The 26630-nt window shown below is 36.4% G+C and overlaps 1 protein-coding gene across 1 annotated transcript in view; it reads left to right on the top strand.

The window, feature by feature from the left end:
* CNTLN (centlein) overlaps positions 1-26630 on the top strand; it is a 196653-nt gene that overhangs the window by 110764 nt on the left and 59259 nt on the right. The window contains exons 14-17 of the mRNA XM_087741617.1: positions 14501-14550; positions 18328-18419; positions 21296-21816; positions 24398-24572. Of these exons, the coding sequence (XP_087597743.1) occupies positions 14501-14550; positions 18328-18419; positions 21296-21816; positions 24398-24572 (838 nt within the window). The remainder of the gene's footprint in view (positions 1-14500; positions 14551-18327; positions 18420-21295; positions 21817-24397; positions 24573-26630) is intronic.

The following is a 26630-nucleotide window of genomic DNA, read 5'->3' as shown; positions in this document are numbered from 1 at the left end:
TAAGTTCCTTCAAAGACTGCAAATAATATTTTACAATGAAAATTATTAAGCAATGTTTTTGTATTCTTGCCCTATCTCTTGAACTCTTTTCTAAACTCTACAGTTCTGGAATTCAGGAAACTCAGATGTGGAGCTAAGTGGACTTTTATTGTGGCCCAGCATGATCTTTGTGATGAACTACTTGGCTTTCTTGCTGCATGAGGTAGAATATGCATATACATACAAAAGTTTAACATGTCTTAATGTTTTTGGATCTTTTTCTGATTTTTAAAGAATTCAGAATGCATTTTCAAAAAAGTATTGCTGCATTTGCTTTTTTCAAACAAAATCACATGAGAATAAACATTGAATCTTCCAAATTTTCCTAAAACTCAACTACTTCACTGTAAGAAATAATTTAAGAAATTGATTTGCATCCTTACTTTGCATTATTGGAAACCAGGTCCATACTAAAAACAGATTGTAGGTTATAGAGACTTTAGTGTGTTGGTCACCTGAGGTTTACATAAAGGTTAAAAGCACTGATGCTATAATAAAACTCTCTTCATAGTCATGCAAGGGAGTCCTCACCCTATGTGCTTCTCTGAGCTACGTTGATTACACTGGTACCCCAGTCATGGCCCTTCAGGTTGAATCCTTTCTGAACTAGCTACAGGTAAACACTGTTTATGAGGCCGTTCTGATGGTCTTGTTGTAAAGGAATGAAAACATTCAAATTAAAATAATGAGCATAATTCACACAATATAACATTTGCATTTTTTTTAAACACCTCTTGGTCAGTCAGCAGGGTTTTGTGCTATGGTAAAACAAATAGAAGATTACTAAATGGTAGATAAAATTTTAAGCATGGGTTTCTACCATCCTTTTGCAACCTAAATGTTATGCTGCATGTTGAAACTATTTTACTTACTAGTCACTAGCGCATCTTTGGTTTTTGAGTGACTATTAATTTGAAATATAACTCAAAACTCATTCTTGACAACTATGACGCTGTTCACTTTTTTGTTATGTGAACAGACATTGGATTGGTGTGGTGGGAGTTGCTTTTATCCTTTTTCACTCCTGAATGTGGGTTGTAAATCAGAGAGACTTTACTTAGCACCAACAGATATCGCTTCCTGCAATTTTCATCCATCGTATAAGTGACTGAATTGGGAAACAAGAATGATAAAGACATATGTCTGGGAAGTGAATGGACAAAGTAAGATAGATAGCTCAGTGACTCTGTATAGTCAAATATTCCATTTCTTTGGTTAATTAAGACTACAAGTTTCTTTGTGTAAACTCTTAAGTTTACAATTTTCTTCCTGTAAAGGGATTCCAGTAAATCATTCTGGATAGTTTGAATGTTCACAAAATGTAAGTAATGCTAGTACTTTTTGTTTTACTTTTCTTTCAGCAGCATTATCCCCAGACATATGTAATGGTTTTTATTCTCTCGCACAGTCTAGATCAAACACCTGCTCCCAGGTTTACTCTCACCTCCCAAGGCTGTCAGTTGACACATAAATATACAGACCCATGAAAAGAACATATTTTGCCCTTACTGCAGGCAAATGGTCTTGAATCATAATGCTGTAGGAACAAATTGATGAATTTCTGTCAGAGTACTATTTCACATGTAAAAGTTGGATAAAGTTTCTGCCTAGCTTGGTTCTCACGACTCTAAACAATTTTTGAGTAGCAGAAAATTAAAATCAGTGTTTGCATTATGACGTATCAGACTGCCCATCCTAATTTACAACAGCCTCTTCCTATATTTTCTGTATGGGCTATTTACAGAAGTATGTGTAATGTGCATGTGCATTCTACTCTGCTTTTACAGAGTAGAATTTTTACCATTTTTAAGACTTGTGAACAGAAAGTACAATTCAGTTTTGCTTACCTAGAAGACCTTTCTATGTTGATCTTCTGTCTTTCTTCTCAAACTCCCTTCTTTTCTGAGGGAAAGAAAACAGAGCTGCTTCTGCTGTCCCATTTTCCTTCCAAGGAATATTAGGCTATTTGGCTTAAGCTTTGGATAAGAAAAAATTCCCTGGCACTACTTTGACCCAGTGTCTTTAAAAGTTACTTATTTTGGTTACTGTAATAAGCAACGCTACTGTTCCTTTTTAAGGACCCCAATAAAGAGCATGCAAAGCTTGCTTAGCAGTCTTTTTCTGTCTGATTTTCTTCTTAATTTGGCTTTCCAGTCTTTAACGATCTTCCATGACTCTGGAGGAAAACATTTGAAAAGGCAATAGTTAACCTCTTGGACTCAGAGGAAGGCTTCCCTGACAGCAGCAGCTCCTGGACTAGCCCCCTGATATCTGTCCACACCAGCAACAGTATGCATTAGGAGATTGTGGTTGGTTCTGCTTATTTCTCCAAAGAGTCATCCTGCTGCAGTCTTACAACCTGTAATCCTTGGGAAGGAGTCGGTTTCCTCAGTGGGTTATTCCTTCTTATGTATTCAGCTCTATTAGAAATGCGATTCTCTGCTTGGTTTTATTTTCCAGATAAAATTCCCTGGGACAAATGGAAAAAAAGTCTTATTGTTTGTTTGGATGTTTATTTTAGACTGCCATGAGCCTGCTCTTTTAATTCCTTTTATCTGTATGCAGAAGAGTGTAGGAGTCTCCTGCTGGCCCTACCTGTGAATGCTGAAAGCTGCTGATGAGCAATGGCTGAATTATGGGATGTGTATTACTCTGGAGGCAGTGGTTTGCTAGAGGACCAACTAGAGTCCTCTGGCAATGGTTAACCTAGGGTCAGCAGCTCTTGAGGGAACGAGCCCTTTAAACTGGTAAGTGCAGAAAGAAAGTTTATGCTATAGTTCAGGCTATCTTTCTAAATTACCTTTTCTTTAATACATTGAGGCGGAAGTGTGCATGTGTATATGTACCTTAGATTTGGAGCTGTGTGTGGGCTCCTGATGGTATTTTTAGAACTGCTGACAATTAAAAATGATGAGTACTAGGAAATTTTGTTCTAGCAAGAAGGTATATTTTGCAGAAGCCTTGCTTATATGCAGATGGTACGAGCATTTTGCCTGTTCTAGTAACTTGATAAGTAAGCAACTGTTACAGAGAATTTCTTGCTGATGCCTAGCTATAATCTAAAAGAAATCAGAAGTAATTCCTTTGGCAAAACTGATTCTATAGCACAGTTTTTATTATGCTACCTCTTCCTATATTCCAAATGGGTGAGTATTACAAAAATAACTAAATAATGGAGGAGTAATCAAAAGTATTATATTGCCATAAAATAGAACTCAGAATATTGTATGATACTGGAAAGAGAAGATGCTATAATTGTGGGTCAAGGTCAGTACCTTTAAAAGTGTATGCAATACCAGCATAAACTATTAGCTGGATAGATTTGATTTCTTACCATCCTTGTTTTAATATTGCCAAGTGAGACTGTGGCAATCATAGTTGGAGGATAGAAAGGAAGCATTGGTACATAAAACAGGATGCTGTGTGCTTTCCTGCTCCTCTTGGTGCCTTTTGTATATGTATGTTACAAGCAAGAAGAATGACTTTCATGAAGTTATTGATAGTAAACAAAGCGTTTTGTGATTGTTCTTGGGATGTGAAAACAAAGGCATGATTCTACTCCTGACCTGCCATATTAGAAGATACTGACAGTCTTCTAGGAAGTGCCAGTAGATTCCTGCTAATTTAGGGTGCTGGTTCCTGTTAATTCACGGACTCAATGACTTCTCCTTGGCTAGGAAGGAGTTGGAAGTTGCTCTCTGACCATGTAATCTAGACCATCTAAGACTGTTGCTGGCCCGGACTGTTTCTTGCCAACAGAGTAAACTTTAAAAGTATTTTGGAGTAGGTTATATTGTCAGAAGGTCTCTGGGTTTTTGACTTGTTTTTGAACCAGGTAAGAAAATGCTTATTGTTGAGAAAGAATTACTGAAGAAATAGAGTCAAATTCTACCAGATATACTTATAAGCATCATAACGTCTCTATGCAGAACGCTCAAGGCCATGAGGCAATTTCAGGTCTGCATAAAGGTGAAAAGCAGTACACCAGTTTCTAGACTTTGTATGGCTTTAAGTCACTTTTCTCCCATCTGATAGGCTATCATTCGAACTTAGCACAGCTGCTAGAAAATACAACATTTGAGTATAAATAAGAGCAAGGCATTTTACTGGTAGGAGTCATAAATTCTGGATTTTTTTTGGTCCACTAGTTTTATTTCTCTTTCAAGCACATTGCAAAACCAGTGTTTTTTTCTTCCCTCTTTAAGAAATGGTCCTGAGCAGAAAAGTCTGTGAGCTGAATACATAATTTAAGTAAGACTTTCAGTTCACCTAATAGACATAGGGTTAGTGTATTTGTTCTTCAAGTTAGAAATAGCAATTATGTAAGTCACTCATAGTTATGTAACCTTCGTTATCGGCAAATTTGGTAGATGTGACTGTAAATTTTCAGGGTGCATTTTTCAGTTATACAGTCTTCTTTAGGACTCTAGAAACCTTGACTATAAACTAACCAGGACTGAAAAGACTTTCCCAGTGCCATCAGAAAGAGAGTTGTTTTCCCTGTTTTGAAAGCGTTTTATACCTTTTCAGCTTAAAAAAAAAAACCAAACCAAACTTATTGAAATGAGTCTGTGTAACGAATGCATCTAGATACAGGCCAAGTGATAATTGCAATTTCAACATCACAAGCTTTTAGAAGTGGCTCGCTGTTTTAGCGTTACAATTTCAGATATGAGTTTAGACTTCGAGTTTAATGAAACTTTATTAAGTTTAACTGAGTGGTTACTTATTTTCTTTTCATCTGGATTGCTGATAGGTATTCCTAGTAATGAATCTCCTTTGCCTGAGGTTATTCATGTATACAGCTAGAAGATGTTTTATGCAAATTTTCAGAGACAATTCTGACCAGTTTTTTTATTGCTTTTAAAACACATTGAAATTTACCTGGGTTTTATTTCTATTTTTAGTTTTTTGACCAATTTATTAGTGGTTAAGTGCTTACTTACAGAATTCTGGAGTTTCAACACCCTGCAAGGTTTCACCTACTCCACATATCAATATAAAAGATTGTGTAAGTTGTCAGAATACTTCACAGTATTTGATAAACATTTGCACAAAGGTCATGTCTGGTATCTCTCTATTGTTTTAAATTATATCCTAGGAACTTCCCTTTTTAAAAGTTGAATTAAATTGTAGAATGAATACACAGCATGAATGTGACAGAAACGTTAAAATGCAATAGTAGCCTTTGACTTTGTCAAGAGAAAAGCTGCAAAGATGTGAATTTATCATGAGTTGGAAGTGATCAATTTATACTCACGCTCAGGTTGGTTTGTCTTTCCTCTTGACCTGCATATTTTTGCTGTATTCAAATCCCATTGTTCATGCTTGAATTATGGTTCAAAGGTTTATTTTCTCTGAGTCTATAGAGCAAACCGTTTTTTCCAAAGAAAAGTTTTTTGCTTTCCTATTATGATTACTGTACACTTTCGTCCGAGTTCTACATTGCTGTATGTATTCAATTTAGAACTTTAATCACTTCTGTTGTCTAAATTAGGTTTTTCCATAGGCTTCTTCTTTTTCTTTTTTTTTTTTTCTCCTGGTTCATCAACCTTTACTTCAGAACTGCATAGTTTCTCCTCGTTCATTCCTTACTTGTTTAGTTTTTTCTTTTGTTGATGTTGGATATGGTTTGCTTAGCAGCACTTTGGTACATACATACATCATATTCCTCCTTTGGTACCCGTGTCTCATCTCTAAATGAACTTCAGTTTCTAGCTCTTCCTTGTACAAACGGAGCTTAAAATCTGTTTCTTGTAAAATGCTTAGAAGCTTGAGGTTTTTTAGTTGTGTAATAGCAGACATAATAGTGAGATCATGTATTAGAGATGCTTACTGAAAATAACACACAAACTTAAATACAACCATATGAAAAAGACAACTAGAAAGCACCCTGCTTGTCAACTGATAAATTGTCATTAGGAGACTTCTGAAAGGGTAAACTGAAAGCATCTTGCGTGTTTTACCTTACTGCTTTACAAAGCAGACAGTTGACTGTTTCCAAGTTTTTGTAGATTTGTTCTTCTCCTGCAGTTCCTGAATACACTCATTGTTGAATTTCCCTACTGGGAAAAGAGTTGTGCTCAAATACTTTGCCACCCAGTATTAGAATCTGAAACAGGAAAGACAATTAACCTAATCCACAATGTAAACTTATAATTTCTTTCACTTTGTTTAGTAACTGCTGGATTTAACAGGAGAAAAATTATTTGATATCAGATACAAAAAGTTTAAAATATGCTATTATTTTTTCCTTTTTTCTTAAGTCAAGCTTGTAATTGTATGTAATTGTAAAATGTGAAATTTCTGGAGCAGTCCTAAAAAAAATGCAAGAAGCTCAGTTAGACTGAGATTAACATAAGGCATCTAAAATATACATCATCCTCAAAATTGCCTACTCTTGAAACATCTTCAACTCCCAGCATTTCTACCGTCAAAAGATGGAGGAGGCATAAACTAATGTTCAAAGATTTCTTTTCAATATCCGTGCCTCAAGACTACAATCAGCTAGAAACTCTTTACACAGAAACTACCTTTCCAATGTAGAAATATCTTCAAAGTTTCCGTCCCTCAGCTTCAGTTTATGTCTTGTATCTTTTCAGATGACATAAACACGATGCCCTTTGCTCAGCACTTGCTAAATCAAACACAAGTTTTTCAATGCACAGAGAAATCCTATTTCAGTTAGGATCAAAACCTGACGCATTTCTTCTTTCCATTGTTTGATGTGTTAATTGAAACTGAATGATGCAAAAACTGATGCAGTAAATCCAGTGAGCATATGCTTAAGATAATTACAGCAAGTATTAGCTTCATCTGATAAAATAGTGTTGGAAGCTCTTATTCACTTTACCTGAACTTTGACGCTGCTGTTCTGACTCTCTAGTTCCAGTAGGTTTGTATTCTGCATTACCACACACAGAGCTTATTTTTGATCCTTTGAGTTGAAGGATTGCAGAGGCAATCCTTCTTTCACCCTCAGTAAGTGAGGGAAGCATCTCATGTCACTAGAATCTGTGCAACTGGATCACAGGTCTCTTCAAGTACCTAATTTGCTTCGTAAGAGAGTTGAACTTGAATCATTTAAAAGACAGGTGGGGCAGACGTAGTCTGTTAAATGCAATCCGTGTTTTGGGGAAAAAACACACACAGATGTTTATCTTCAGACCCACTTGAAATATTTTTTGGAGACGAAGGGAGAGTTTCATAAAGATAAATCAGTTTTTTCCTGTTAGGTTGGCGCATCTGTGTGATGGGACACTGAGGGAGATAATAGTGTAAATGAAAGGCTGGAAAGCAAATATCTCCTCTCACCGCTGCTTTTTGCCACTGTGTTCTTTCAGGTTGGGTAATTGTTCCTGGAGAAAGCAGCAATCCTACAGTCTCTGCAAAGAATTGTACTCTTCAAGAAGACCACATTACACCCTTTCCTCCTTTTTCTTGAGTTTCATTCTTCTAACAGAATATGCAGGCTACAGTACTTCTGTGGTGAATTTTAGAGAGCTGAACTAGAGGTGTATTTTTTGTTAATAATGCATATCCAGGTGCTTTTTTTTTTTTAACAAGTTCTAGCTAGAGTAACATCAAAAATATTCAAATGTGTCAGAGCCCATTTTACTAGAGTTGGGAACAAACAGAAAAGAAGGAGGAGCTACTTGCTTCTGTATGTGGTTCTTCACATTACAATTTTTCCTGTTTTTTGCCTTGAAATGTAAAAAAAATTTATGAGTGATAGTAAAAAAAACCACTTGACTGCACACAGTCATAATAAAAAGCCACAATTACTTGTACATTCCTTTTTCGTCTTCTGATTTTGTATAGTGAATGTAATATGTATCAAGACCATACAGATTATATATTTTTATTTTTCTCTGTTAGTGCTCTATTTGCCATAAAAAAATCTGCAGAAAATAAAGCTCAAAGGTTTTGTTGTATTATGTTTGTTTTTCAGAAAGAAAAGACTGAATAGAACTCAGTATAGAATCTGTTCCCAAATGAGTTAAACACTTAGAAATTTGCTCAGTGCTAACCATGTTGCCCTTGAGTGGCCCAGTCTGTGCATTCAAAACTTAACAAGTTTGTGAACCGAAGATTGTCAGGCTTCAGAGATTAGAAAAAATGAAAGAAACCAAGAAACCAACTCATTAACTAATTAGGGTAGGGTAGGGTAGGATAGGATAGGACAGGACAGAACAGGACAGGATACGATACGATACGATACGATACGATACGATAAGAGTAATTGGTTCAAAAAGGGAGGCTATACCTGTGTAAGCTTCCCCAGATCGAAAAAAAAAAATTAAGCTCAGGGTGCAGGTAGCAGTCTCCCCAGTGGAATGCAATTTATTTAGTTTGTTTTAGTGTGACATGTATGATTATCTACATTTAAGACATGTTTTATATGTGGTGCTGCAAAGAGCATAAGTCTTGGGAGAGAAGAACATGCTGTTTGCAAGGAGGTATCTAATGTCTTAGATGAGACCATGAATGAGACGAGACCTGCTGTCTAGCTGATGTCACAATGTCCTCTTGCACCAAGACTGGTCCTGCAGTAAAGGGGCTCGTTTTTAAGGATAGGGGGAAGCACATATTGGTAGTGGGAGGTCACAAAAGATAAAGAAAGCTGTTTTAAAATATTGTCAACGGTACTTGACTGGCATATTAAGCAACAGAACGAGGACATAATTTACAAATACTTATGTGCTAGAAGCCCAAAAAATAAGATGTGGAACTAGACTGCTTGTCATCAGATGACAGTCCTGACACACTAGGCATCTCAGTGACCCGGAGGAAGGAGGGTAATCTTGGGGTATAGTGCTGCCCAGGTACTAGCTTTGCAGGAATTACCTGGTGAGGGAGTGGCGATGTATGAAAAGGATTATTTAAGTGTAATATTGAACAGCTGTTACAGAAAAAGGGAGCACTGTGTAATGCTTTTGTATAGAAGTTCTATAATTTAATAATAAATAAATAAGTAGCACTGAGATTGTACTGCTGATCTTTTCATCAGGATATTGACAGTGATGCAGAAATGTGAAGCGAGATTTGACGAGTTGTGAAGGACAGGCTGTAATCATGGAAGGTTTCAACTCTCCCCATAGAACCTGCATCATTATCTTGCCAAGACAAAATGTAGAGATACAAATTTTGTATGGAATAAGTAACTTTTCTAGAACAATCAGTCTTAGAAACCAAAAGGAAAAATACTGTTCTGGTTTTTATTGTGAGCAGTATATAGAACTTAGTTCAGAAAGCATTAGAGAGAAAGCCTCTCTGTAATAGTTACCTCATTACAAAGAGAAGCACAGAACTGTGCAGCCTGGAAGGAACCTCTGGAAGCTGTCTTGTGCAACCTGCTGCTCAAAACAGTGACAGTTGGGAAGGTTGCTTAGGATCTTGTCAAGTTTTGACAAAGGATGGAGGAGATGGAGACCAAGGACAGAAATTTCAGAACCTTTCTGGGCAAGTATTCTAGGGTCTGACTAGCCTAATGAGCAATTTCTTTTTATATCTAGTTGGAATTTGATGTATTCTAACTTTTGTCCATTGGCTCTCATACCATCCACAGTGTTCCTCTGGGAAAAGTCCAACTCCATCTTTTTGACACCGTTGTGTTAGGTAGAAAGCAATAAAATCTTTGCTTCTCCTAGGGCCGAATAAACCCAGGTCTTTCACCCTATCGTCATAAATCATGTGCCCAACGCCTGACCATCGTGGTGCCCCTTTGCTAGACTTAATCTGGTAGGTCGGTGTCTTTCTTAGAGAAGCCCAAAACTAGACACAGCCACACATGCAGTCTCAGAAGTGCTGAACAGAATCAGTTTTGTAAACCAACTGACTCTTGCTTATACAGCTAGTATGTTTTTAGCCTTTGCCACAGAGGCATGTCACTACCTAATGTTCAACTTGTTGCTCAGAAGGACCCCACTTTTTCTACTAAGCTGCTCTCTAGCCAGTCCATCTTCTAGAATGTCCTGTTGCGAGAGGTTATTCTGGCAGGTCTTTACCTTTGGTGAACTTCATAAAGTTCCCATCAGCCCATTTTTTCCACCTATGAGGTCCCTCTGAACAGTGGTCCAGCCCCCTAATAAGTGTATCAGTTGCTCCCCTCAGTTTTATAACATCTGTGAACTTGCTGAGAGGCACTGTAACCCATCTTTGAGGTTGTTAATAAAGACATTAAACAGTACTGGCTCTGGTATGGATCCCTGAGGGATGCTTTTAATTGCTAGCTGCCAGTTGGACTCCACACCACGGATCATCACCCTTTGCGCCTCACAGTCCAGCCAATTTCCCAGCCACCTTATCTACTTTTCAATTCAGATCTCATGCCGTGGTTTAGCCCCAGTTGGCAACCAAGCACCACACAGCCACTTGCTCACCCTCCCCCCTGGTGAGATGCGGGAGAGAATCTGAAGAGCAAAAGTAAGAAAGCTCATGGGTTGAGATAAGAACAGTTTAATAATTGAAATAATTTTTTTTAAAAAAAGTAATGACAAGAAAGAGAGAGAGAGAGGAACAAAACCCAGGAAAAACAAGTGATGCAACCACTTACCACCCTCTGACCAATGCCTAGCCTGTCCCCGAGCAGCGATCACTGCCCCCTGTCCAACTCCCCCCCAGTTTATATGCTGAACATGACATCATATGGTATGGAATAGCCCTTTGGCTGGGTCAGGTGTCCTGGCTGTACCCCCTCCCAGCTTCTTGTGCACCTGGCAGAGCATGGGAAGCTGTAAAAGTCCTTGACTGGTGCAAGCACTGCTTAGCAACACCTAAAACATCAGTGTGTTATCAACAGTATTCTCATGCTAAATCCAAAACATAGCACTATGCCAGCTCCTAGGAAGAAAATTATCTCTATCCCAGCTGAAACCAGGACATCTCAACTCTTTGGCAACAAGGAGGTGGGAGACTATCTCTAATGCCTTGCCAAATTCAAGGTATACACCATTGCCTGCTCTCCCTTTATTCCTACGGCCTGTCATCTCCTTACAGAGGTGATCAAGTTTGTAAAGCAAAATTTTTTCTTGGTAAGTCCATGCTAGCTGTTTCCAATCACCTTCTTGCCCATTAAGTGGCTGGACATGATTTCCAGGATGATTTGCTCTGTAACTTTCCTAGGAGAAAAGGTGAGGCCTGTATATCCCCATATCTCATCCTTTATGAAGATGGGTTCATGTGATGTTTGCCCCTTTTTTCCTTTTTTTTTTTTTTTTAATTAGATATAAATGGTAGCAGAAGAGAGTGGACCAAATCAATTGGCTTGGGGATATTCACTTTCCAGAAAGGGAACCACATAAAAATGAAGCAACTAGTCAAAAAGCCTCCAACCCCCAAGCACTAGAACAAGCAGTACAGAAAGCCTATGAGCAGCTGGAGACTGTTAAGAAAGGTATTGTAGCTGAAACACAGCTGAAATATGTGCTACAATTTATAAAATGAAATTTAAGAAAAAAAACCAAACCAACCCCCACCCCTAAATAGTCTTAAAAAGTGCTCTGTACAGACTCAGTGAGGAAGTTTTTGTGGCCAGAGAAAAGGTCAGCATTTAAAACTTAAACTTGCATTGATGAGAACAGGTAGGCTAATAAACAAAAGCAGGACAAATGAAAGTGGAAAGTTGAGAAGGCTAAAAAAGCTCTTGAAGAGTGCTTTTCAAAGACATTTAGGCTGTGATAGTAAAATTTTGCTTAAATAAAGTGAAAAAGAAGCCAGTCAGGAAATTTGTAGGTTTGCTTAACGATAACAGTGTAAAAGGATACGTTGGGTTTACAAGGTCATAAAAGAACAGCTCAGTGAATCTTTGCATCAGTCTTCCCTGCTGAAGATGCTAAGAAGATGCCAACAACTCATGTATTCTTTGTAGCAGATAGATCAAAGATGTTAGATCTGTTTGAAGTAACTGTACAGCAATTATGAGGTCAAGTAGACAAGTTATTTGTTAATATCTTCACAGCCCGAGGGCTGTGAAGAAATTGAAGTAGAAAATTACTGAACTGTAACCTCATTGTAAACAGCCACTGTGCCAGTTGACTGGCAGGTTGCCACTGTAACTCCTGTCTACAAAATGGGCTCCAGAGGGAGCTGCAGACCAGTGAGCCTGACTGCTTCCATACTTGGGAAGATGGCAGTCTGTCTTTAGGAAAACGAGGAAAAAAACCAAAAAAACAGAGAGGGAGAGAGATCACTGAGCACAGATCAACACAGTTTTGTTGGGGGGAAGCATCAGTGCGGCTCCTGTAAAGGGAAAACCTGCTTCATTAACCTGCTGGAATTGCAGAAGGGTGACAGTAACCATGTGGATAAAATCTGATCTGTATTTTCCAATTGCCTTTAACAAGGCTCCACATGAAAGGTTATAAAGTAATTCCATTCCTGCGGGACTGGAGGAAAGGTCCTTTTAGCAACAGGGAACCAGTTAAAGCAGAAGAAACAAAGGGTACAGCTTATGTGCCACTTTCAGGATGGAAAATTGGAAGCAGACTGCAGAAACCGTTAGGCTTCTGCTCTCTCCTGAGTAGCACCGGCTTTTGCCTCTGCTGGAGACAGAGCACTGGTGATGGATGGACCCAGCACTGGTCTAACCTAGTTGGGCATTTCCAGCAATCATGCAAGCCCGTCATTGACTTGTATGGGTTGGATCTTGTATTACAGATTGTAATTTCTTGTCTAGGCTTGCCTGAAATATTTCCAGCTTAGACATATCATAACTCCAGTTGGAGACTATTTCACAGACAAATGAATTTATTTGGAAGTGTTTCAGATATTTAGACTATAAACCTACCCCTTTACTTACTTCATATCGTTTCTTTTCTTCTGCATGTCCTTCATCACCCTAAAAATATGTAAAAGTTAACTCTTTTTAAATATCTTACACAATTATCATTGTATGCTTGTCACTTAGTGTGTAGAGAGGCAGTATGCATGTATATATGCGTGTAAACGTGTGTTCATTCAAATAATGTTTTTAAAGTTGAAAAATAACATGTTCAGAAGATAGAGGTTCAAGCAGGAAGGGAATATCCTTAATTCACTCCCTTGTACTCATGTAATGTTGAATACAGTCTTTAATTACATAAACAGAGAATGTTTTTTCAAGGAAGCATTTTGCCATTCAGTGCAAAAAGTTAACATGCTATGAGGAGCTGGGAGAGTGTGGAGGTAAAGGCCACTGTAGTCTGTGTTACAGAAATTGATGATGACTGAGGCATAGAGAATGAAAGAAGAGCAAAGAAAGTCAACCTGTGAAGGCAGCTGAGTGATCCTGAAAATAGCTGGAGTCTTATGTGTCGTGCAAAGCAAGTTACTTTAACTTCACGTTTCTCATTTTCTTTGTACTTCATGTGAGACTGTGGGATGTGAATTGCAGTGTTTAGAGTTACAGCTGAGTCAGAGATGCATTAAACATATAATATGCTTTAAAATACTGTGTATACTGAAAGACCTTTTTTTAAAAAACCTTTCCTTAAGTTAGCAGGTATTTTGGCCTGATTTTCTTTGTGCCTTATCTCAGAGGGATTTTGTAAAGCATAAATTTCCTGTGAAGCAGTTAGGTGCTGCTGTTCAGAATACAGCAGAAAAGGCTGTGAGGAAATGAGCAATCCAGCCTTCAGAACAGAGCTAGAATAATGTGTATTTTTATAGGATATGAGGTTATATTTTAAGTAAAATCTGCATATTAAATGACTGCCCTCTGTTCTGTGTGCTGTAGGATCCTAGGCTAAAATAGGTGTGGATCGTATTACTAAAATATTTTACAACTATATCATTAAAGATTGTGTGAGAAAGCACAAGTATAAATGAACCATTTAAATTAATGTCTTTCATTCTAGCATTTCCCAATTTGACTTTGCAACTTTAGCATTGGTATCCTGGCAACTTTATTTGTACATAATTTTAATAAAATGAAAAACGGTAATTCAGGTATTTTGTTGTACAGACCTTAGCTGGTTGATATCCCGGAATAAACTATAGTAGTAATATAATAGTAGATCAGGGCTGGAAAAGGGGAAGAGAGATTTTGTTAATAAGTTTCTCAAATAGTCGGTGGAAAAAGAGGAATGGTAAAATATGTCTACACGAGGCTGGCTGGTGGTTTCCCCTGAGACTGAGTACTTACTCCCCTCTTAACAGGATTCCACTTCCTACCGGTCTCTTTTTTGTCTCAGGCATTTCCTTACCTAAAAAGGACCAGCTGAAACTTCTTAGTGTATGTTACAACCAACATTATATATGAATTTTGTAAATTCAGATTTATAAATTTTATTCAGCTATTGCACAAATGACTCCTTATGTTTGAAGTATGCTAAGTGTCGTCAAATTAAAACTAATTCCTGGGTGTTGAAAATTTTTTTCCCAGTAATATATTGATACAGTTTTGGTTTAATTTTTTTAATGGTTTTAGTGGCATCTATGTGATTGTTCTGTTGTTCTTACTTTTTTATTTCCTCTTTTGTAGACTGAATCTTGAAGAAGAATTGGATCAGATGAAAGTACACCAATCTGTGGGTAAGTTCACAATACAGGACTTTAACTATGTTTACAACAAAAAAAGGGAAGTTATAGTATTTTATGAGTGTATATGTAGTCTATTAGAAATATTAATTTTAAGGTTATTTTCTCTCCAAAGGTTAATTTCTTTTTCTTGAATGTGTATTTTGTAAGCGTAAGGCCATAAAATTCTTATTTCAAAGTATGTTTACCCTTAAGTTCTCTGCATGCCTATTAAATCGAGGACAATTTTTATATGTAGATATACACTAATATATGTTTGCAACTTATGTGTATGTACTACATATAAAATCAGTTAATTATTTTATGTTTAAAATAGCTGTATATGTATATAAATATATATGTCTAAAATCTAAAACATGTTTATATGTTTATGAAGCTTTTTCCAGAATCTGAAATGGTTTTTGCAGTATTGAAATACAGAGATAAAGAAATTCCATGCTCATTCAGACTTCTTTTTTAATATTAGTCTCACAAAGTTTGTGAATTTGAATCTAAATCAAAATGGTGGAACTCTTACAAGAATTGATCACGAATATCTTCTTTTGTATCTTTACAATCTTTACAATAGTTGATGGTTCTGTGCAGATGGGTGTTTGTCAGTCAGATAGGTAATGCCTCTCCATCACTCCCCTGATTCTTTGTGTTATTTGCTGTTCCTAAATGGTCTGGGAGAAGTATTCAAGAGTGCATAGTTACAGGCCAGCTGGGTGTCACATCTGCGGTGAATTCTTTATGCACAGTGTTGTGCAAAGGAAGGAAGTAGGAGACTTGGAGAAGTATTCTGCATGTTCTTAGCAATAAAGCCTTTATCCCAATTTCTGGTGTTGGCTGTTTTCTTTTTTTGTGATAATGTTGGCCACGTGAATGAAAAAATATTTTTTCCCTTTATTTTAAATTTGTTTTAACTTAGTTTTATCTATAAAACTATAAAACTATATCTATAAAAAACTAAGTGGAAATATCTGGCTGCTGAACACTGAAAGTTATTGTTTCCTTTCATGTTACTTCTTATTTCTTACTTCCATAGCCCCAAATGGAGCTGAAGGGAACTAGTGAAGGTTTCAAATACTGACTTTAGAAATCACTTCTTTGTTTTTGCCAATTTAGTCAGTCTTTGCACAGAGAGAAGTGGGAAGGCAACCAGCAGTGTGAAGGAGTTGAGGGCCTGCTGAGCAATAACTATGCATTTCCAAAAAACAGTCAGATTCCTGAAACTGCCTGTTCTTGACGTGTTCAGTGCTTTAACAATTAGGAGGAAATTTGAAGGCTTCTTTCATTAGGCTGCTTCTGAATTTACCATGTCCCCAGCTCATGTGTGAGAATGGCATTCCCTTCTGGTCTTCATGGTGTTTTTTCCCCACTGTCTCAGACTTAGGACATCTTTGGGAGCATGGGTGGCTGCCACTGGAGTCAGTGACACAGTGGCTTTCTGCACCACAGCACCTCCTGTCTGTCAGGGGAATCCTTCACCTGGTGCATACTGGAGGCAAAAATGTCATTCTTTTGATGGTTCATGTAGGTGCTGTGTCAGTAACTAATACATAGCTCTGTTTTTTTTTTGAAACTGATAGTTTTTTCTCTGTGTAAGAAGGCTTTCTACAAATACTAATAGTGAACTGTAGTATCATAGTTCAAGTAACACTTTTGCAGCGGTGTTGAACTAACTCATCAGATTCGGTGACTATTAATTAGGAATTAAGTGTTACGTTCTAAAGCTGGCAGTTAACTATGTTTTCTCAGTGGAATGTAAGTATACTTCTGTAAGACCATGGTAATTTGATGACTGAAGATAGTGGCGTTTATGACTTGTGGGTCTATTCCTTGAGGGAGACCTTGGTATTTTTTATGTAGGAGTATGATGGGTAGAGTGTATGTCTTGCTGAGTAGACTGATATGATGAATCTTTCTGCTATCATAGACAGACTGACAGTTATAGCCAATGCTGTTTCATTGCCACCCTAGCCAGTTCCTGTGAACGTTACATAACAATTAGGAGGGAGGAGGGGAGAAGGGGGCTGAGTAGGCCACATATTGTCTGCTCAATAGAAAGGGTTATGCATCAGTGACCTTTGGCTTTTCTTTAATTTATGTTGCTTGTGACTTCTGTGGTAATACTGAACATGTATAGTCTTTTCTATCTGTTTTGCAGTAGCATTCTTCATGCTCTGTGTATAATATGTTTATTTATAGATAGAGTTTTAAATTGTATTTTAATACATCCACATAATAAATGTAACACCTTGTGTGCTTTGATCAGTTTGTTTGACTATGGGAAATAATTCTTCTTTTCAGTGGAGTACAGTAAATGCTGATATAAAAGCTACAGCAAACATTCAAATGAGTGAATATTTAGAAAAAGATGAAAAGCATGTTCATATTATCTTTGTGTGTTACTTAAAGAATGTTGTAAATGTATGCAGTACCACTGTGCTGGGGGACTGTAGTCTGAAATAACATGGGAACTAACATATTAATATCAAGGTAAAGGTACATATTCCCCAGATGCATAGTTTTACCTTTTTCAGCTTTTATTATCTTTAGAGTAGTGTTCCATTTATTTCATGAATACAGAAGTATTAATTGGCCATGACATGTTCCAAAGACAAAAGAAAGGTCTAATTCACTCTAACAAACTTGTTAGTCACTGTTTATATCAAGAGGATTGTGAATCTACAGAGAGTAACAATGTTTTCTTCTACACTTGCTTTGTTTATAAATCAAAAGTTTTTAAGTGACCTGCAGCGTCTGCTTGTAGTTTGAAATGATGCTTCTAAAGCAGACCTCCACCGTGTAGCACAGATATTTATCCCTTAAGATTAATAAGTTAATTTGGGGGCAAGGAGGTCAAGAAAAGAAATGTGAATATTGTGGTATTTTTGCATTGTTGGGATTTTTTGTTCTTTAACGTAATATTTCATATTCTAAGCAAAAGTCCTTCTGAGGTGTGTAATTGCTCATTTCTGTGAGCAGTGGGCAATTTGTGAATGCTAAGCTCTTGGTTCAAATCTAAACAGAATGTATTTTACGTCTGATTTACCGTACATATTAGTACTTCTAAACTTTTTCTTAGCATGCTTCTCTATGAATAGATGTAATTTTTAAATTGTCTTTTTCTGTGGGGTTTTTAGTACCTAAAGTGTATAGCTGCCTCTGAGAGTGATGCTTAGAGTCATGTTTGCTCTCATTAGTTGTATCAATTTCTAATTGTTATGAATTCACAGTATTAGAATGGAATAATTTGTGTGATTTATCTGGTGAAGTACATGATCTTTCACTTAACAAAAAAAGGTGTTTAAAGTTTTCATCCATCCTAATTCTGTTACTGTTTGCTTTGTTCACCAATCACTCTGATCCTCCTAGCAGGGGACAAGACCTAGAGAACAAAACTGGTAGTGACTGTGTAGATAAAAAGGCAATGAATTCTGCTTTTAAGGCATAGAGGGAATAGTCTATAAAAGAATAAAAATCGGAATGAAAGTACAGCGTCTTTAACCTGCAGATCTATTGTACCTTTGAAAAGCTTGTACTCTGAAAAAAACATACTGTGATGCTACAAAGATTCATAATTATGTGACAGAACACTTTGAAAAGAGGTCACTCTTTAGAAACTGACCAAAAGGCTTGTCAAGAAAATAGACCACATTATAAATAATTGTGGGAGTAAAGAATGCATTTCCTTAAAATGTCTGGGTATTGTTTTAGTGAAATACTAGGTGTCACAATGTATTTTATTTATTCTCTGATAGAGAGGTATTATTTATTTTCTGATAGAGCCACTTTATAAACTTGGTGAAGATGATGGGGTCAAGAACAGTACTCCAAAGAAGAATATGAAAGAAGTTTCACATCAGACGTTACAGAAGGTAAGATACCAACCCCAGCAAACACATCTAAATTTTAATATAAGTCGGTACTCATTAATTTAGGCCAGGATTTTCCCTTCCTAATTCAAAAATATGGCTTTCCAAAATTGTGTCAGTAATTAATTCTAGTGAAGTAGCTGTGAACATATCATGTGAGATAAACATGGGTAATGTCAGAGAAAATTAAAAGAATGTTTAGATGTATAATGTTAAAAACTAACAAATTATCCAAATGGGAAGTAACATATGCTTAGCATTTTACCACTTTTAAGTTCAGAAACCTTCATTTCTTTTGCTGAGTATTTAACTTTACATGATTTCAGGTGTTAATCTCCATAGAGCTCTTTCTACGGAATAAAAGTGATGCATGATAGTGATAAATACACTTCTTGTTGTATTTAAATTTTAACACTACATTTCATATGCAAATATTTTTTACGTATGTGGGTTTATCACTCTTTTCGCAAGGTAGTACCGTATGCATTTAGTGTTCTTTGGTTTAGCAAATATGATGAGTATTTAATCTTTACTGCTCAGCATTCTACATGTTTTACCTCATACAGTAACATGATGTTCTTAACTAGTTGCTATTTGTATTGATATTTGTAATATACACAAGTAGTTTAGTATGTTAACAGGTGTTCACTTAAGAGGGCTCACTTGTATTTTACCATATGTTTTGTGTGCTGCAAAGAAAAGACATCCTTCAAACAGTATCATGCCTTTTGTTTGTCATTTTGCAAAACAATATTTGTTTAATTACTTATAAATCTTTAAAAGCATGCTTAAATTGAATAAACACAAATCTGTAACTTTGAATGTCAGTTTGGGTATGTATTTATTTTTTATTTGTGAATTAACTTGTAGGAAGTGTGGTAATTTACAGCAGATGATGTGATTGCATATACTTGTAACACTTGCCATATGGTCAGGCAATGAAGGCTGTCATCTCGTTATTACTGAATGACAAACATCATGTTAAAATAATAACACACAGAATAGGAAGTGCTCACATTCATTTATCTTAAGGTAGAGTGAGTAATTGAAATAATATGAATGCTACCATCTGAAATGTCAGACAGTTTATGCTTGCTTATCATCTATATTTCAAAACTATAATTTTGTTTGCCAGGTACTACATAATTTTTATCTCTATGGATATACAGAGTTATGATGGTACCTTAGGGACAGGTGTAGAAGCCATTCATTGTTTGTTTCCTTCCAGCTGTCATACATGACTTTAAGTGCTAGTGAGTGCAAAAGGTTGTTTCAGAGAACTGAGAAAACAATAGCAGAATCTCAGTTTAGGAAGGTGGTTGAAGAAAGGTACTGTTCTAACTCCTTATCATTGGGAGGAAGGTACAAATTATGATTTTAATCATAAAACTTGGTTTCATTGAAGCATTTGAAAAAATCCTTTTTATTTTCTATTTTCACCCAATAACTTTATGTAGCCATGAGGCAATCTCTCTTCGTTGTGGGAGTGCTATGAATTTCCATAAAGGAAGGTGGCAATAGACAGCCATGTATATTAAAGGTTTGTTATCAAACTCACAAATTCAATATCAAATTCACAAATGTATGTGAAGTTTGAGCAGCTCGTGCCCTAATTTACTCTGTACATTAAGACCTCTCATTTATCTGAATCAAATCTGTAGTACCCACTTTGTAAATTATTCCATAAGTTTTAAAATAACTTAAATGTGGCAAAATAATTTAAATTTTGCAAAATGTCCCTGCAAAAACATATAGGATTTATTGAGAAAGACTACAGTTTTAATATTTTCAATGTTGAAGCAAGTTTTGACATTTAGTATTGCTACAAGGTGATGGAATTGGCCAGTATTTTACAGGGTGAGTAACTGAAGTTGGCCATGTGCATTCTACTATAGTTTGTTTAAAAATAGTCTTTTCTACCCATGTCCAGAAAAATCTAGAGCACCTGGCACTTCCTCTAGTGAAAAAATGGAGGCGAAGCTTGTACAAAACCAACCAAAAATGTTTTTCCAAAATTACTAAGTGGTTCTGAGCACAAAACTCACTCTGATGCCCTTTGGAAGCTTCTGGGGAAGTCTCACAGACTGGATGTTTTGTTTAGTATCTGCTAAAATTATAATTGCCCCTTGTTTCTGGAAATTGTGGGGTTTTGTTCTAACTTTAAGCAAATATTCCAGAAGAACATTGAGAATCTGTTTATTGTTAATGGCATTGAATATGTGTCAAACTCAAAGGGCTTTACAAACAAAGCATATGCATCCTATATAGGTAGAAGATGCTTCCTCAAACTATATATGAGAAGCTTGTTAAGTGGCTTCATTGGAATAGGATGGATTTTCCCTTTTTGTGAATAGAAAATACATTTCAGCCTTCATAGTCTTTAGGTGCTGAGCTTCTGCTATATCTTGCTATGATTTGTTTGCAGTTTTTTGGAAGATCAAATTAATATTTAACTTGTGTATTTACAACACTTGAAAGAACTTGTTGATTTAGATAGATAGTGCAAAATTGTCTGTATTTCAAAATAGTTTTCCTTCTGGAAATGTTTTTTTTAAATTCAATTAGTATGTATAACCAAATCAGTAATGAGCTCAAGATGCATCAGGAAGGTTCATTAGCATACTTAAACTTCTGTGTCACTTTGCCTGGAATTTTAACTTCTTTTACCATCTGCCCTTTGTTCAACATCTGTATTATTGCAGCTAAAATGTTTTCATCTGCACTACGTTAGAATTATTTTTAAATTAAGGACTATAGATTGCTTTTGTCCTTGTGCTTAATGTAATATTATTGTCATATAATAAATAGATTCGAAAACACAGGTTTTTTTTTTACTGGATTAGCTGAAATATTATGAATGCTAAAATTGATTTTGTTAGCTACAACAGCTAGAAAGAAGATTCAAAGCTATTGAAGGGGAATTAAAGAAACAGAAAGAAGTAAATAAAGACTTACTGAAAGAGAAAAATGATTTGAGTGCATCTTTAAAAGTGCAAAAGGAAGATGGAGACACAAGAGAAAGAGAGCTGGAAATGCTACTTAAGAGGATTCGTGAAATAAAAAAAGACAAAGCAGAACTTCAGTTAATGATTGATGAGCAGGAAAAAGAAGCTGCTTCTTTGAAGAGGGAAGTGGCAGAAGCTAACAGGTTGAGAAATGAAAATGAAGATTTGCTGAGTCAAGTGCAGGAGCTGAAGTGTTTGCTGGATGAAGCCAAAGCAGTGGCAACCTCTGGGCGATGTAATTGCAAGATAACAGGCACCAAGGTTAAATTAAAAACAGCCAAGAAAAAGAGCTCTTTGGGACATCCTGGAGCTTTTCTCAAACAGTCCATCAAGGTTATGAGTAATGTATTTGAGAACTTCAGTAAGGACGGCTGGGAGGATGTGAGTGAAAGCAGGTACGGCTCTCATTAACTTAGCCCTGTAGAGGGGACACTGTGCATATGTAAAGCACTAGCAAATGGAGATTGAATTTCAACTACTGTTGATTTGGTATTCAAAAAAAATACTGTCAGATCCTTTGAAATATCTTGGGAGGTCTTGTTCTGAGCTTATTGACTGAAATTTGCATGCAAAATTAGCCACAACTGCATGAGTATTTGAATAGGTGCCAGGAAACCCAAAAGAAGGCAATGCTTGATTTCTTCCAGTGATGCTATTTTCGTGCAGTCATGAGGCTTGAAATTGACAGTTTGGCAGGTTGATTTAATTTGCTGGCCCTTTGCATATTCACCACTGACAGCTAAGGATTCCCAGGCAAGCCTACTAAGTCGGTTTAGTTATCTTGTGACATGCCGACCCGGGAGGAGAAACATTTTTTCCCCTTAATTTAGTTAGATAAATTTTGAATGACCCATTTCAGCTTGCTAGCAGATGTCTACAAGCTGTTTAACATCCTTTAAATTAAGAACCATCCACACTAATTATTTCATGTATGTTTTATGCACAGTCATTGTACTAACTTTAATTGAATGATGGCTAAAAATCAGTTCTTTAAAGGTAATTGTTACTGCATAGAGTCCCAGTCATAAGTCACAAGGCCCTCAGAAAATTGCACTGGCAAGCTTCATAAATGTTTAGAATTTTTGCTTCTGCTCCTATTTGTCTACACTTGAGGAGACAACAATAAGCCACTAGGTAAATGGGTATCACACCTTGTCTTTCAATACTTTGTCCTAAGAAATGTGCAAAGAAATTTCTCAAGCCTGTATTTTCCCAAAATATAGAGAAGGTGACAAAAGAGTAAAGAAAACGGAATTGTCTTCATCAGCTTCATGTTGGCTTTATATGTCATATGGAGCAATCAACAGTGGCAAATGAAGCCCTTCTGCTGCTTCTTCCCATGCAAAATAGGGGGCTCCTGAACACAGTATCTTGAGAGAGAAAACAAATTAGGAACCAAGTAATTTGTCAGTTGCTATCATTAATATAAAGCTTGGTTTTTTTTCTGTTCAATTTAATATTGCAGATCTGATTTTACAGAAAGCATATGTGTTTTTCTGTTGCAATTAGTGAGCTTTTTATTTAATTTACTATGTTTTGTTTTTTCAGAACAAAATTGAGCAAACAAATTGTCACTGCAATTTGAGTTTGAAGTGAAGTGGAAAGTAATTTTATGGCTTCAGTTGTCATGGCTAGCCATAAATACCACTTTTGATAATTGTACAAGTATCGGGTTAGGGAATTCTTGTCGTAGAATAGTGAACATTTTTGAACATGATGTTTCAAGGTGTCATTCTCAACACGTTAGGGAAATATCTTCATTTAGTTCCCTCTTCTACTTATTAATACATACTGTTTGTTATCACTAGTAGCTGTCTCTGAATTTCTAGATTCAAGCCTTCCATTTTCTAAATAGAACATTTCTTGAAAGCATTCAGGTGAGGGAAACATGTACATAGTTAGAAATATCTCTGTGCTACTGCAGCACCTTCAAACTATTACATTGATTTCTGTTCTTATTAGTCAATAAGACATTCCAATGTCTCAGGATAGGTTTTGGAAAGTATAAAAATGTTTCTGTATGAACTCTCCTCTTCAATTTGAGGCATTTTCTCTGGTTAAGTAACTTCCACCTCTAAACCATTGATTTTTATGACGGTTTTAATTTGAACTCAGTTGTGCCTTTTTAGATGTCTTGGTTTAAAAAGTAACAAGTCAAAATTACCTTTAGTCAAGGGATTTCTTCACAAATCCATTTGCACAATTGATGATGAAAAGCCATTGATGGTACAGAAAATGCTATATCCAATACTTCATGTTTTAAGATAGACTTCACTGAATATCAGAAAACAAATTATAATCTGGGGCAAGACAGTGAAAAACTGGAAATTAAGAGCACATTGAGTGCAAGTTTAAGGAAAAATTTGAAGTATAACGAAAGTTTCAGGTCCAGTTTCTCTGCATGGCAGGTAATTTCAGTAGAAGGACTACCAAGCTTACAGAATTTAAAAGCACTCCAAAGGGGTGCTAGGCAGAGATTTCACTCAAGTGTGATTTCTGAGTTTGTCTCAGTCAATATTACAAATAAAGTTCAATTGAAACAAAATGTTATTGAGTGAAGTATTGTGCATTTGTTTGTTTTGTTATCAAATGTGAAAATGAAGGAAAGTAGAAATAGTATATCTTTGTAAGCCATTCACAGACTAGAAGTACTATCAAGTAGTTTTTCCTGTATGTCACTTTTGTAGGCTGTAACAAAAGCTGTCCTTTAAGAAGCAGTTAAAGTCTCAGACCTCTGTACATTGTAGAATGAGATTCCATTTAACAGAGTAGAACTTGATTAGACAATTTCAGAGATTTCTTCTTTATCGTACTTGTAAACATCTGTTGAATAAGTCAACTTAGTACTGTTTGGATTTTATATTAGTTTCTCCTCTTTCTTGCACGTGTTATTTTCTATGTACTCAAGCATTAGCTGTTTGGAACTTTTAATGTTTAGCTTTACTTTGTTTTGTTTTCCTAAATGTGCTCTTTTAGTGACTCTGAAATACCAACTTCTGAAAATTTGGAAACAGTGCTTATGAAGACAGTGCAAAACATTGATCCACTGCCAGACAGAAGTAAACAACAGGGAAAAAACAAAATACAAGATAGTCAAAAGCCCTGCAAGATTGTTCATTTAGAAGGCAAAAAACACCGGTATAATAAAAAGGTATATAATGGAACTTGTTTTTTTCTCCTGTGCAGAGTGTTGAAGTTTAATAGTTAGTATTATCACTGCTGTTCCCATCTTAATTAATTTGACTCTTGTTGTAAACAGAAAAGAAAATCTGCTTCCAGATATTCAATGGGTAGTTTCATTATTATTTGGAATATTTTCTGAACAATTAGTCTGCAAAAGTATTTGGAGGGGGTGTCAGGAATGCAAAAGCTGATTAAAAAATGTAAAGCTGCTGTAAGCTAGTCCTGCTGTCTCACAGTCCACACAAAGAATGCTGCAGATATCCCATTAAACTCTCTCTCAATCAGAAAAGTCATACAGAACAGGATGACCTAGCCCATAACAAGGAAACGGCAACATCCCCATCTCCCTTCTAGCAAAATGGTGTGCTGACTAATCAAGTATGAACACCTCTCAGTTTGTTCAGTGTGTGCAGAAAAAGTTGTCTCCAACTTAGAAAGAAGGTTTTGGCTCTATCTCTGTCTAGGAGATTCTACCTAGAGAAAAATCTGCTTTTAGATTCTTCTTAGCCTATTTACATTCATTGTCTGGGATTTGAATGCCTTGTCTCATTCCTAACATCTATATGCTGTTTTCTCACAGAAGAGGGCCAGCTGGTCATTTCTAGGGTCTTTAGAGGCTCCATACAATCTGTAACAGATGACTCATTTTTGGACTTTTGAACAGTGTCTAATACTTTTTCCATCCTGTGTTTGCCCAAATAAGTCACTGCACTTCATGGAATTTAAAACACAAGCAGATATTGTTGTTTCTTAGTTCAAGAAACAGAATACTGAAACACTGAACAACTTGCCGCTGTTAGAAAACTAATTTGAAATTCCATTATGTATGGTGATATAATAAAGAGTTTGAAAACAGATTATATTTTCTTAGTCTCCGAAATTTTAAAGCAAATACAAACTCTCTGGTCTTGTTATATATTCTTGATTGTGTGTTTCCATCAAACATATCTATTTTCTGGCAGAAAAGCAGGGAAATTCTTCTGCAACCATCTGTTGGTATAGAATACACAGTATGAGCAGGTGCACATGATATGTGAAAATCTGAGTGTGCTCTACTCCTGTTATCTTCTGCTGTTCCTAAGTGAGACTATATAAGGCAGGGAATCCAGGAGGCTCTAGTCTCTCTTGCTGGGTAATGTAGACACAACCAGTACCTCTCCTGTTTGCCTGTATTGTATTTACTTTCTATTCCTACTGGAAGAGACAAACACAGATATATTCTGATTCACGTCTGTAACCAACTGGTGTACTTGGATCATACACAGGAAGCATCCCAAGAGCCCTAAGCAGGTAAATATGCTTCAGCAGAAGTCCCCTGTTGCAGGAAAACCATCTGAAAACATGGTTTGTGAGTACAGAAGATAGCATTGCAAAAAGATTTAGTATTGACAATTGGGAACACCAATTTTAACATAAATCTTAAATCCCTCCTGAGGATTTAAGGACATTCCAGCTAGGTCATGGTATTTTCACACAAAGATACGCTAGAGAAATCTCCAAAGTCCTGAGCTATGCCTGGAGTTGGAGGTGAGATCATTTATGACACAAGGACTTCCTCAGTTTTGCCCCATGTGGTCTAAATATATAATACTGTGTGCAGTATCAGGAGAGTTACTGGCACTCTCTTACAACTCATACATTGATCAGAGCTCTGGCCTAGAGTGGAGATCTCCATCTTTTCTCTGCAGGCATGGATGGTTTGCTCATCATCTACTGAGAGCTCAGTTCTCTGTAACATAATCACCATGTCAAACTAGCATCAGTCATCCAATTACATGTCTTCAGTGTTTGTAGGATCCTCTGGTCATACTGATAGGGACTTAGTACTGCCTTCCATTGTTGTCTTTGAGACATGGAGTAAAATAATTAAGCGACTACTCAAGAGACACAGACCTACAAGAGCTTGACCTCCTTTGTGTTCCTTCGCTTTGGTTTTAGTCTGAAAAGTTGGCACTTACATTTCTTTTCCTTTTTCCTACCATATCCTAAAGACTTTAGAAATTGGATAAATGTTGCAGAATTCCAG

The sequence above is a fragment of the Nipponia nippon genome, unplaced genomic scaffold, assembly GCF_047370975.1.
Source record: "Nipponia nippon isolate SJK-2023a ecotype South Korea unplaced genomic scaffold, ASM4737097v1 scaffold_8, whole genome shotgun sequence".
NCBI classification, from domain to species: Eukaryota; Metazoa; Chordata; class Aves; order Pelecaniformes; family Threskiornithidae; genus Nipponia; species Nipponia nippon.
Note: the sequence above shows the minus strand (reverse complement) of the source record. Positions and strands in the feature narration are given on the sequence as shown.